Below are 14,285 nucleotides of genomic sequence, written 5' to 3' on the forward strand. Positions count from 1 at the left end.
GCATCTGTTCTTGCTCTGCTGCTCCTGCAAGGACATTACAAGTGTTGCATTGTGAAGATTTTTTATTTTTTTCAACAGTACACAGCAGGATCTGATGTATCTGACTATCCCTTGGCTATCAAACCAGGATGAGCGCCTACATTGAGAAACCTGGCTGAGATATTACAGGAAAGGTGGTGGGTGTATTGTTGATAATAATGTTATCCTGCTTACATTACTCTACACAAAAGCCAGAAGCAAAAAGAATTTTTATTTTTAGTTGGAAACAATGGGCTTAATAGTTGTGGAATGCTTTCTGAGGCTCGCAATTCAGGGTTGTCTTGAAATTAAAGATTTGGCTTCTGCGGTGAAATGATAAATACCCCTGTCAATGGCTCCAGAGAATAATGACAGACTCTTCTGGACGGGTATGTCCTAGTTTAACTTTCCCCTTGCTAGGATTTTTTTCCTCTTCGGTTTTTTTCTGTACATTTGATTGCACGTCTGCCAAACTGCATCAAAACCACAGGCGCAGTACGAGAAAATAAATGGGTTTTAAACAACATAAATTAAGCTACGACAAAACAAAACAGATAAAAAAAACCCTCCACCACAGATTAAAATATACCCACAAGTATCAGATATCAGCATGTATGAAAACCTCCCCCCGTTCGCGCTGAACATGGTAAAAACTCCCTCACATTTCTGTGTCCTCGTAGGCACCGTGTTTGCTTTGGGTAATCAAATTTGGCTGCATACTTTTGGTCTGACGCGAGGGGATGACCAGTGGGATTTACTGGCCCTCCACTCTCCCCTATTTACCTTGGACAACTTTTGTTATCTGTGGTCTGAAGGGAGGGACTGCTGCTTCCAGCAGGAGGTAGGCTAATACCACATACACCTCTCTGCTATGGCCTCTGGCACACATACATACATGCATCCATGCCAGTCCTGAACTACATTCAAATGGGACAAAGTGCCAGTGAGAAAAGGCACTAATGTCGCTGCTGTAGAGCCTCGTGTACACAAGGATTTTACAGGAAATGACCAATTTCACAACTTTAATCTCATAGAAAAGGATCTAAAATTTTCACTTTATGAAAAAAAAGGTTAAAAAAAAGGAAAAAAGAAGGATTTGATTTCTTCTGGAGTCATATATGCCACAAATATGTGCCTATTCTTGGTCATGGAAAGCGTTTTGGATGAAACTGTCCACTAAATGCTGGAAAAGTGTGTTTTGTCAGCAGTAAATCACAGAGGACCTGAGGCAGTAAGGTACACACCTCCTTGAAGAGCGATGTTGAGGTCTGAGAGCCGACTCGGGACCCAGGAGGAGTCCAGAATACCTTGGCCAGACCGTAATTCCACCTATTTTCATAGCAGCTCTGATGCTGTTTATTTTGAAAACATTCCTACTTTTATGGCTGGTCACCGCAGTCGCAAGGGCTTTAAAGTTCTGCCTTTGTGCATTTAGCCTCATTTATCCTGAATCTGTCACGTTTGAGTAAAGCATTTCATGGTTCCACAGTCTCAGAAACAAAACACGATTTTGTTAAAACACGTTTTTGGAAGCTGATGCCAATTCTGATATTTTTAGAGTGAAGTTGTCACTAGTAGATATTTTGTGTCAGTGCTCCATCCCTTCAGATTTGAGCATTTTACAGCCAAAGAGTAGCCAAAGCCTTTTCCTCTGAATTTTATTCTTGGCAGGGTGAAAAGCATCAGAAATGCTGCACTTATTGAAAAATATGGAAAAAATTAATAACACAAAAACCTGACAAATGCGCACAGAAAACAAGAACCACTGTTTTAACACAAACAGAAGGCCGAATTTGGCAAAAAAGTCATAAAAGAGAAGGATTTTGTGTTTTCATGAAGCGTCTCCAGGACGGAGCGGAGATGCTTCCACAGTCCAAAGAACATGAGGAAAAAAAGTGGGATTTCTACAGCCTGTGATTACTGCAACGTTCAGTCCGAAATCCTCCCGACGCCCTAGAGAAGAGTTTAAAAAGGGCAAAGGCAGAACGCAGGTGATTTATTTGAAAATGTCTGTCAGTGATAATGAGGTCATACTTTCCAGCACATCATGTCCAGCCTCACTGTGGGATGAAGGAATGTCAAGGACAACGCCAGACACAAGACTCTGATTGTGCCCTGGAATCAGAAGACGCTCGGTGATAAACTTTTTTTTTCTCCTTCTCCTTTTTACGTGCAGTAATTATGTCTCAGAAAATCATTCAGGCTGTGTAGCTAAAGACAACTCTGCAATGCATGAAGTAAGTCCTTCGAGTGTGTGTTTGTGATTTACGGTGACATTTTTGGGCTTTTACTGCAACAATTGCTTACAGTCACTCACACTTCCAAGACCTGTGTAAAAACTCTTGATAGAGTAGTGACGACCAAATCAGTGCGATTAGGAAGGAGGGAGGGTGCTAACTTATCTCAGGCCTAAGTTATGTGCTGAGGTATCACTGTAGACACTTAGGCACCGAGGAAGAAAAAAAAAAAAGAAAAAGCAGGCTGGGAAACACAGCACCCGCAAGATTGGGAAAGAGACTCCCAAACGCTCTAATGAACTTGACTTGCTCTCTGAAATATGTCAGACACTTTATCACACAAGAAGCATATTATCTGGGAATTGCAACATAGTTGAATTACAGACATTATGGCACCGCAGGTCTTTATCAAATAAACAATTACCGTATGCAACGACAGCTTGTTTATCCTTTATCTTGATATATTTACCAAACTGTCTTTTCTTTCTTCCCCCCTTAAGGAGCCAGTGTTATTTAGGAGAAGCAAATGTTGATACCCACTAAGTTTTTTTTCATCCCTAATAAATGTGCAATTTTCCCCCATATTAAAATTTAAGACTGCTGAATGTTCCCCCGTTTTTCGGCACTGTGCACAGCTAGTTCATTAGCAGAAATGAATAGCGAAGCCCAGCTCATTTAAATGGGCTGTCTTACATGACTTCTCGCCATACTCTGTTCCTGTCACATGCTTCCAAGAATCATTGACTCTTATTATACATGTAAATGGCTATCATAAAAATAAAAATTTCATTTAAGATTGTTAATGACTTTTCGCAGCAGCCTGGCTTCCTTTAATGATTATACCCTGCCCCCTAATTAAAAGTATTTATCTTTCAAGCATCCGTGACTGGAGCCCCTGCAATCAGAGTTGCTCAACAAAAGACGATAAGTCAGTCAAGTTTGGGAAGGTATCACCTGCCTGGGATTAAGCAGCTTGTTAGGGAGGAGGTACCACATGGCATCAGTCATTGTTGGGGGTTGTTGAAATACCATAAACACACATACAGTTTGAGTAAAAGTAACCTTCTGGGTCTTGCGTTTCCTGCAGAATCTGGAGACTGAGACATTGAATCATATCAACCACGTTCTCACCTCCTCGTGTTTTTCATTTCCTCCAGCTCACAGGCTTTTTTTGTGAGGTTATACATTACTGTAAATATTTTTTGTTGTTTGGCTCAGAGCAGGACTTTTCTCTAAGCGTGAACCAAATGGTCTCTGTCGCCCGTAGAGAAACTGTTTATCATGTCTGTCTGCTGAGGGAGCATCATCAGGGCTTCACCATCAGACCTGGCTCAAGTCGTGTTTGCAAAACGCTTTGCGGGGTTTGTTTAAGTCTACTCGGGCACCAGATGGGTGGGGTTTACGGCATAAGACGACACCACGAGTGGCAGGATGTGCACACAGTCGCACTGGAGTGTCTGAAAGTCAGCTTAGTGGTAGTTCTAGTGATTGACAGCTCACCTGAATCCCACACATCTGGTAAAGCAGATAGAACAAAAGCTAGAAGTGTTTGTATGGATTTCTTGAGCCAGATCTATGAGGAATATTGATAAATAAGGTAATTTTATTTTGTATAATTTAATTTCATCATTCACAGTGGAAACTTCACTTTGGAACAAATCTCTCCACATGTTCTCTTTGTCAATCAAGACGACAGATTGCAGATTTGGTTTCACAAATATTTCCTGGAGTCAGGAATAATTTCAGTGGGCAGAGCTTCAGCTCTTATGGTCAACAAAATTTACACTGGAACCCAGTGGAAAATTTAATTAACAAATCTTATAATTTGGAAATCCCTTCTTTAACAATGAGATTAAGTCCATCTCTGCATGACCTGATTTGAGACACTCACCAGTACCATCCACTGAGGCACTCAGGATGTCGTTGTCGGGCCAGATGTGCTCCACGCCGCTGTCCCGCATCTCGTCGTCCTCCTCCTCCTTGGTGAGCAGGCCGTGGCTTTCGGCGTGCGGCGAGGCCTCCGGGTTGGTGAGGCTGGCGGGGCTGCCCGTGCCGTTGATCAGGGGGTCTTCCTCAGACACCGGCAGCTTGTCCTCCTCCTCTGTCTCTGAGCCTGTCTCCACCACGTTCTCATAGTTGAGAGCTGCAACACAAAGAGACACAAAGGAAGGACAAGTGTGGTCAGTGAAGGGGGTTAGGGAGAGGTCTGCAGACAAATAAATTAAATCATTTTCTCATTATTAATGTTTTCAGTGAACACTTCTGAAAGTGTTGGCAGCTTGTAGTGTTATTGATTAAGGAGTCTGGGCATTTACTTTTTTAAACCTTGTCAGCTAAGCCATTAAACTCTAAACATACATGACAGAGGAATCTGAAAAGGGTTTGCGACTTGTTTTGGAAATTGAGGTGTATTCCCAGATTAAAAAGGTCACCCCACATCACTGCCTCCTCCAAGGCGGAGGCGCTTTTTTTTTTTTTTTTTTTTTTTTTTTTTTGTGGGTTACACCCCAATTACAGCATCCGCGTCTGGAATTTGTGACTGAACCACAGCGGTGGGCAGACAGCTGTCGAGGAGATGCGAGCCAAAATAGCCACTAATTTTCAGTCCTGCTCACATGCCTCGGATGCCAACGAGCTGCACCTTTCAGGACAGCTCTGCTCCGGAGCATACCCATCACGTTTGAGATGCATCGCATAACACATACAATATTACTAATGTCATTGCTATGCATATAAAAGGCTTAACGTATAGTAGTTAAGATTATTCACTGTGCGTACCCCTCGGATGTCTTCACATTTGCATTGCCAGTGAACCATGAACATAAATATAAATGTTTCCTAACATGAAAATACAGAAACACGACAGGGCCTTCAGGCCGATTGACTGTGCACATTCAGGGAGGTAGGCTGACATACATACCACACACACACACACACACACACACACACACACACTCAAAACTCAGCATCAGCAGAGCACGCCTGGTTCCACAACACTCAGGTCCCAGACATATGCCTGCTTTTCCTAAAATAGACGGCCTGTAAATAAGGGCTGTGAACTCAATCAAAGGTGGCTCGCGTGCAAATTAGTCACCGCGATCGGCAGCCGTCGGCCGCAGCGTAAATCGTGGCAGAAAAGGACGTCAGAAGACTTATTGGAGGAGTGCAGATGGAGGACTAGGCGAGCCAGAAGCATGGCATGGGGACACACCTCATTGGCAGCTTGTACAAGAATGTTCTGTGGTAAGAGCCAATCATGGGAGGGCCCGGAGTCGGAGCCACCATAGTGAAGGTGGAGGCTTTTTTCAACGTGCTTCAGTTGAATTTATGTTTGTGAGTAATAAAAAAGCTGCAGCAGGGCTGTAAGTCAGTGGAGTCTTTAGTGAAAATCAACAGATTTATATCTAATGGCTTGGACGTCCCACGTCCTGTTTTAATATTTGTGTATAAATAGTGTAAAACATGCTAAATGCTGCACATTGTGACCCTGTAAGAAATCAACAAGCTTAATTAAGGCCATTTTGAGCCAAATTATAGCTACTGAGGCCTGAAAGTGTCCCTGCCTCTTGAACTTTCCCAGAATCAAGAGCGGCAACAAGATGAAGTTCACACATGACATTTCTGAAGACGTTATACATATGAAAAGATAATCCTCCCCACATCTCCTCCTAACACGTCTCCATGCGATTGACTGGTCTGCACTTGCCTTCAGCGAACAACTGCACAACAGGTGCAAATTAAAATGAAAACAGGGCTTTCAAATGTGGGAGGGGAGGCGAGGGGGGGGAAGAGGGTGGCAGGCAGGCAAGAGGGGGAGAGGAGGAGTAGGGTGGGAGTGCGGTGACCTGCCTCGAATACCAATCGACGGAGGAAACAAAACCTTTTCAAGAGGTGTGATCACAAGGGTTTAGGCAAGTTCAGACTCAGTAATGCTCCTTGGAGATGACAGAAAAGGCAACTGAGGCTGGAGACCCAGGAGTGGAGGGAGACGTTAGGAATTCCTGGGTGGTCTACATCTACCTTGGTACAACTGATATTGTGCCTTTCACTGATATATACGTCTTTTGAAAGAGCTGTTTAACCTCAAACATCTAGACGACTGAATCACTAAAACCTCGGAATCTCTCAGCTTGCAAAACAATAAAACATCATTTTTGAATCTCTGCACTCCGTCAACTCTGAGGTTTTGAACTTTTCCTAGCAATGTCCCATCAGCTCTGTGAACCCCAACTTCCAGAGGAGGGGGCAGCAGTGCGGGGCTGGTAGAACAAAGGGCCAAGAGGCTTGGGAAGCTATCAACCCGTCGCTGTGAACCTGATCTCTGGATGCAGATTCAATGACGGCGGAGCAGGGGCTGGCTGAATGAAATTATCTAAGGCTGGACAGGTTTTAAAGGGCCTATTCTTCCCCAATAAAAGGAGTGAGGGAGCTTCTTTTTGTTTAGTAACACATCCACCACGGCAACGCACACCGGTCTGACTTCTATCCTCCCACGTAGGGAACGAGGGAATGCAGCATTGTGTGGACCTTTCCCAACAAACTTTCAGGGCAAAGTAAATCCCGGAGAAGCAAAGTGGAGCTTTCATTTTATTTTTGTCAACACTTTGAACCATTTTTTGTCTCCTGCTGTTTTTTCCCTCATCTCTCGTGTCGTCTTGTCCTCAAGTTTCTGAACAAATTTGAGCATGGGGGCGTTGAACTGTCTCTGAGAGCTACAGCAGACGCAATCTTCTCTGAACGTCAGCTGTCTCCTCCGCATTCAACGTATACCTCCAAGAAGGCAAAATGACAGTGGGGTGCTTGTCAAGTCAAACGCGTAGTATTAACGTCAAGAAAGCCGCCATTGTTTAGGTGCCACCGTTGACAAGAGCCTCTCCCTCTCTGAGCATGAAGCATCTATTGGTATTGTGTCACGCAACAAAGTAATTCTAACCTACTAATATTTCGCAGGCAGTTATCTCCCCCCCAAACCTCGCTCTTAATCGGCCTTTTGTGTTGCTGAGGAGAGAGAAAGACAAAGAAAAGATAATGTTTACTTCTCAAATGCCTCTCCTCTCCTTACCTTAAGTGTCATCCTCAACAAAAGCAATTACGACTGACGTTTTACAAAGTGTTGCTACCTGTTTGCTTTTCTTTCTCTCTTTTTTTAATCTCTCCCACCGTTTAAGGTAAATAAAAGGAGCCTCTTTGACTTGAGTTTTGCAGATAATTAAAATGACACATGTAACAGCACAATTCTTGTTTAATATTGGGTTTTAAACTATCTGACATAACCCTTTCACAGGCCTGGCATTATTCTGTCACTCACAAAAAAGTACAGAGGAGAGGAATATTGTATATTGATTAGGGTGGCTAGAAGCATCAGCAGTGACAGCCTGAGAGAAAACTACTGAGCAGGGAGAAAGTCTTATTAAAATCTCATCATTTCTTTGATGAAGATAAATAAATAAGAAAAAAAACAATGGCGCAAGCAATACTTCAGCCGTGACAGTTGTATTCTGCAGATACTGAGAAGCCAGAGGAATTAATTTAGTGCCGGGAAACAAACTCCAAATCTAAAATGATTGTATTTACAAAGCATCAGGTTTGACAGTGAACGAATGGCTCCAGTGATCAAAAATGCCTTTAATGTTGGAGTCATAATCGACTCCTGCAAAAGCCAGAGATAACTCACTTTGTGTGTGTGCTTCTGACAACAGTTGTCAGACCACACGCTGCATTCAAAGACACCCAAAGTCACTCTGAGGAATACGCGGCCACCGACTTGTGCCTTTGATGCTGACCCCATGCATCTGTTTGTCAAAAAACTTTACACGTATGGTATGTGCACACTGAGTTTCTTTCAAGCTGAGAGAGCGTGACACTAAATAAAATGTCAGAAAACGAGCTTGTGTTCACTCTTGTCAGGAGTCTTTGATATTTACATTACGTCTTCTACATGTGAAGAAAGCCTGTTTTTCTGAAACCTCTGAAATATAAAGTGCCTGGTCAAAGGTTCCAGCTATGTAAACGCACATGTACGTTTTTCTGTAACATCCAAGCGAGGTCCCAACCTCCTGAAAAAGCAGAAACATGGTCGCATGTGTTGCAAAGCATCCTTACTTTACTTAACTTAAAATGAAATAAAGCTGCAATGTGCAAGGTTGCACAGAACTGCAACCTATCCGACAACGGAAGCTCCAATTTGCAACCTATTTTAACTTCTAGATGTTAGCATAACTTAACTTGTATTGTAACTGCTGGAGTCCCAGAGCCAGAGACAGAGAGCGCTTTGTGTTCGACAGGCCAACGGTAGAGGTGATGGCTGCGGGGGGAATGACTAACACCCACGTTCGCACTCTCATGCTAACCCCGGCTGACTTTTTAGTCGAGTGTCGAGGCTTAGCTCCAGGTGACACGCTCGGCCTCCTACGCCGATAATGAGCCAGGACATTCTCCCTATTGGACGATAACTGCTCGCGCTCGCTCCCTGTCTCATGAATGTGAGCCAAGCGGATCACCTGGATGGCTGCGAGGGAGATGGGTAAGCAGGAGCGCTCTGTTAGTCAGTGTGTGTGCGTTTGCGTGCAAATGTGCATGTGTGTGTGTGTGAGTGGGAGAGCATTAAGGTGGAAGCGAGGTCGCTGCCTTGTGGCTATGGCCAGCGGTAGGGGATTCTCATGATGACCTTTTGTCTGCCATTGTTCCTCTCTGCAACTGTTTAAACACTTCCCCGGGTAAGTCTTACTCCTGTCTGAGAGAAACCTCACATCTACAGCAAGACAGTTACCTCATTCATACATAAACAACTAATCCTTAGTTTAGTTTAAATGACCTCGATGACATCTTTATTCTCTCTTCTGTTGCCCATATTTTTTTATGAAACTTTCCCACTGTGTTATATATTGTTCTTTGAGACATCTCCATTTCAAAAAAACTGAATGCTCATTTTAAGTCAGTAACGGCAGTTTGAATATAAACATATCTATTTTTCTTTTTGTAATAGACACTAAAATTCAAATTGAGCTAAAAAGGTCGGACAGTTGAATTAAAGCTGACACAGGTTGTTACTCATTTCTAAAACTAAAGCCACAAACTCAGCAAGTGACCAAACTGGAAAACTTTTATAGAAAATACAACCTCTGCATTCAGAATAATTCATCTCTGAAAACTGATTGCTCTTCAAACTGATTGTTATTTATTTCTAAAGCTTAACCCACAAACTCACTGAGTGACCAAACTGGAAAACTTTTACAGACAATACGACTACTATGTTGAAAATAATGAATCACAGGAAAATGACGGACTGTCCCTCAAACAGGGTGCACTAGTGTTGTTTAGAAGTGAACTCAAACACAAGTCATGCCAGACAAAAGAATAGCAGACATGTTTGGATATTTTGTGCTATCTTGTCTCAGTATAATGGTGCGATCGAGCACAAGGGGCAAATCAGGGCCAAGTCGGTGAAAGGACGGTGGCAGAGGGCAAACAAAAGCCCTGAAAAGAGACGGAGAGAGAGTGAGGGGTGAGGGCCAGTGAGGGGAGGGGGCGACTGGGAGAGACGATGAATGGTGAAAACTCAGTGAAGTGTAAACGCGACCTGGGAGTGTGTGTGTGTGTCTGTCTGGGCAGTGTGTGTATGCATGTGTATGTCTATAGAGAGGGGGAGGGGTGTTGCTGAAAAAGAGTGTGTGTGTGTTTGATATGAGTTGTTTAAGACAACATGGTTTTACAATATGGGTGAGATGCTTTTATTCTTGTTAAAAACTTTTATTTTCAAATTCAGAAAAAATAGTTAAACAATAAAATATTAAAATACATTAAACTCCCATTTCAAACCAGTACAAATCACCCAGTCAGATATTTTAGGCAGCAATGTTGGGCATCATCCCTGGCAAATATATCAGTTCTTACTCTTTTAGGGCTTTAAAATGTTTGAAACAGTGTGAATGTAAAAAAAACCCAAAAAACAGATTGAAATCAGACTGAGAATTATTTTGTGATCTTTTGGGTTGATGGGGAAACTTCCAGCATGTCGCCACGCATCCGTCAAATCACTACTGGGTTTTGTCCACGAGGAGACCCTCGCAGCAGCTCTGACTCTAATTCAATTAAAGTCCCATTTATTTGCCGAGGAGGCCCGAGCAACAGGCTGGGGAGGGAGCGGGAGGCAGAGAAAGCTTCAAGGTTTGCTCAACAGCTCAGAGGTCCCACCTTTGCTGGGTCCTGCATGGATTCACCATCTGTGCCCCCCCCCCACTCCTCCTCCTCCTCCTCCTCCCCCAGTTCACACATGTTCCTGCCTCCAACAAATGTTCGGAGTAAACCTCCCCACTCCTCCCACCCCCTCCACCTCCTCCTCCTCGTCACACAAGCCAAAGAAGAAGAATAAAAAAGACACACAAAAGCTTCCCCTGGCTGCCCTCAGGACTCCCAGGCCAGGAGAGTGGGAGGGAGAATTCAGAGAAGAAGAACAGAGGAGGGGAAAGGTTGGTAGGGAAGGGGAGAAAGGGGGGAGGAAATGTATGTGTATGTATGTGTGTGTGTGTCTGTGTGTGTGTGTGTGTGTGTGTGTGTGTGTGTTGGGGGGGTGGTGGTGGTTGCAGAATATATATTTTTTATTCTTGCTCAGGTGAGCTTCCCCTTGCCTCCTGATGTTACCGTGACACACGTCAAGCAACGGGAAGAGGGGGGAAAAATGGTTAAAATTAGAAAATTTAATTTATTTGATAATTTCCCAGAATAATTAGAGTTAATATGGGTTAATTAATATGCAAATCTCTCAGCAGATGTTCGGCAGCGAGGCTGCGCGTGACTGAGGAAAAACAGCCCCCTTCTACTTTCTCCTGCCTGGTTTTGGCTGTCAGTTATTGGGCCGTAATTACTGTAACTAACCAAATACACACACACACACACACACACACACACACACACACTGAGGAAGAAAAAAAGAAAACGTTTGCTGGGTGAACTGCTTCCAGTTTTGGAGTCGTCGCAGGCAAAGCGGTGCTTCTCACACACATAAAGGGAGACCATTGCTAATTTCCCCTCCACTATAAAGGCTCTTTTTATGCTCCAAGCTGAATGAATGCAGCGAGTACTTTAAACTATTTGAAATTTGCGGCGCTTTGTGTGTGTGCCGATGTATAAATGTAAATTGTAAAGAAGAAGAACAAGCAGCAGCAGAGGCAGCGACTACTGACAAGAGCACCTGCATGTTAATATTGAGGAGAAAACATCGCTAATAAAGCAGATGTGTGGAATCTGTCTTGCAATAATAATGGGACAGATATGTGTTTACATGTGCGTTATCTGCTGAATATTAATGAAAAAAACATGCATACATTAATACGAAAGGGAAGCAAAAATAAAATATTTCACAATTAAGATGTCGGGAATTTTGTAAAATAAAAAATTGCACAAATATTAAAATAAATCATGTTTTAGTTTGGTCATTTTTACACTTGATTTTTATTTTGATAAGTTCACTAATTAATTCCATGTTGTACGTTTTTCCCAAATAACAGACCTAATGCAAACTTTTCATCTCAATTTGTACATTTCTATTATAGAATTCAATCATTAGATTGATAGAATGAAAAAAATCAAGAACAAATTTGACCTTTTGAGCAAATATTTACTGGTTGTAAACACAAGCCTCTAAAATGACAGAATTTGCTGTATCATTATAAATTGCATATCGTTGACTTTTGAAATGCAATTTAAAGATGCTACTTTGAGACCTGGGAGATTACAATAGTCTTTTTCACTATTTTCTGTCATTTTACAGACTAAATAATTGATCAGTTAATCTAAAAAGTAATCAGGAGATTCATCGATAATGAAAAAAAATCACTCGCTGGAGCCTTGAATGAAATATTCCTCTCTTCTTGTTTGTATTCTTGTGGGAGGAGGGAAGGGTTACCTTTAATAGAAAGATTTAATTCATGAATTCTTCCCTGGGGAGGGAGAAAAATATAAGAGCCTATCTCAGAGTGCTTGCCAGGGTTCTCCTGTGGTCAGCTCTCTCCAATAATAATGTGTTTCTGATAGCAGCGAGTGTGTGTGAGCGAGTGTGTGTGTGTATACGTGCGTGCCAAAAGCTGAGACTGTTATCTAAATCGTTCCTCTTTCTCTACGGCCTAGAGTCTCTCTCTCCCTCTTTCTCTCTCTTCGTTTCCACTCCTCCTCCTCCTCCTCCTCCTCTTGCCCAGTCTCAAAGGGACACCGTGGCTCAATGCCATGAGTCCACGCCCTGGCCTACACACACAAAAACACACACGTACACACACTTACATGTAGGCCGCAGCAGCAACATGCATTCATAAAAATAGACGCACAAACACACATGATGAAACGGCACGCGGAACATTTTTATAAATAGAAGCACACGCTTTCACACATGTAAAAAAGCACACACACACATATATACACAGAGACACACAAACACACACACACCATGTTAACACACACTCAGGTGGTGGAATCTGCTGACGTGGCCTCGTATCAGGTTAGGGTTTAGGGTGGAGCGGGGAGGGGGCGCCAAATTGATAGTCACAGCCTTCTGTTATCAGGTCTGAGCGTTTAATATGGAACGTGGCTTCATGTGTGTGTGTGTGTGTGTGTGTGTGCGTGTGTGAGGGCACCATGAGAGCCGGTGTGGCCTTGCAGTACTTTGTGTGCTGCCATGATAACACATCTGCTTTAGATTCATCTGTTTATGAATCACTCTTATCTGCCCTGGAAGTGCTACACCGCTCCTCTGTGTGTGTGTGTGTGTGTGTGTGTGTGTGTACATCTGTGTTCCTGTGTACCCCAGTGTGTGTTTCTCTGTAGGCTTGTGTCATTGTGAGTATTTACAGGAGAGGGAAACAGGGGGATGAAGAGGCAGCGATCACCTGAGTCCATTTACATTTCTACACTCTGAAGCAGGTCTGAAGCAGAACTGACGGGTTTGGAACAAGCGGAGCTGCAACAGATTAATTTAAAGACAAACAGTGACTGATAATATTTGATAAATGTGATTATATGTTATTCTCAGGTCACCACAGCATCAGCTAGAAGGAACTTTCCTGCCTTTGAATGACTTTTCCTTTGATTTTTTTCTCTCAATTCACATAAAAACTACAAAAATCGAATCTGGTCAAACTTGCCAAAGCTCCACAACTTTCCAAACCCATCGTACTGCCTTAATTAGAAGATGGATATTAAATGTCAAAACATTTTTAAATGCTTGAGCATAATGTGTCTGTAACACTGAGCACTGAAAAATGAAGAGAACTGAAAGCTGGTGTTGGAAAGTTGGCTGGTGTTGTGTCTTTACAGAGCTCACAGGGTTCATAAGCTATATTCCAACTAAAGCAGACAACAGGTGACCAGTCACACACAATTAGGACAGGTGGTGCGTCACCTATGAGGAAACTCTTCTCCTTGCAGCACAGAGAAGCAAAATCCAGCTATTCTTCATCCCTGACGGCTCCCACGTGCCTCGTTTTAATAAAAAAGAATCTATAAAAATAAATTACTTGCACTAAGTATATGCAAATTCAAATGTAAGCAATCATTGCAAAATTAATTTTGCCAGAACTGATTAAAAGCTTTAATAAATCTATATACAGTATTGCGCCAATCTGATATTGTAAATTTATTACGCTCCCTGTAAGATTAATTAGAAAGCTACGGTAACATATTGCACTGCCAGGCCAGATTACTGTACTTTTTTGTTAATAACAGTTAAGCAGAACCTGAGCTGTAATTACCGGCTAACAGAAGCTTTTGATGCTGATTTCCTTCACCGGGAGAGAGAATGAGATCCAGACGGTAAAAAGAAACAAATGAAGGATTCTTTCCTCAAATGCTATGCATCTATTTTGGAAAAAAAATTAATCACTGCTTGAAGTTCATCTTTTAATATTGCTAAAAATCCAGACTGGAAGATTTCAATTTGGGAACTGAGGGCATGAATTGAAAAGTATTCTCATTTGGTCTGTGGGTTGAGCAAGGCACCAGCACTGCCAGGACGAGGGGTTGGATTCCCACTAGGTCCAGCCA

The 14,285-nt window shown here is 42.7% G+C and overlaps 1 protein-coding gene across 6 annotated transcripts in view; it reads right to left on the reverse strand.

Moving 5' to 3' along the window:
* Positions 1 to 14,285, reverse strand: part of zeb2b (zinc finger E-box binding homeobox 2b) — a 104,870-nt gene that overhangs the window by 17,816 nt on the left and 72,769 nt on the right. For 4 of the 6 annotated variants that reach the window (XM_071465000.1, XM_071464999.1, XM_071464998.1 and 1 more), the window contains one exon: positions 4,147 to 4,401. In XM_071465000.1, coding sequence (XP_071321101.1) covers positions 4,147 to 4,401 — 255 coding nt within the window. The remainder of the gene's footprint in view (positions 1 to 4,146; positions 4,402 to 14,285) is intronic. The other 2 variants (XM_071465001.1, XM_071465003.1) reach the window with 1 other exon arrangement.

Source organism: Trachinotus anak, unplaced genomic scaffold, assembly GCF_046630095.1.
Source record: "Trachinotus anak isolate AG129_WGS33_773 ecotype Australia unplaced genomic scaffold, CSIRO_AGI_Tana_v1 ptg000026l, whole genome shotgun sequence".
NCBI classification, from domain to species: Eukaryota; Metazoa; Chordata; class Actinopteri; order Carangiformes; family Carangidae; genus Trachinotus; species Trachinotus anak.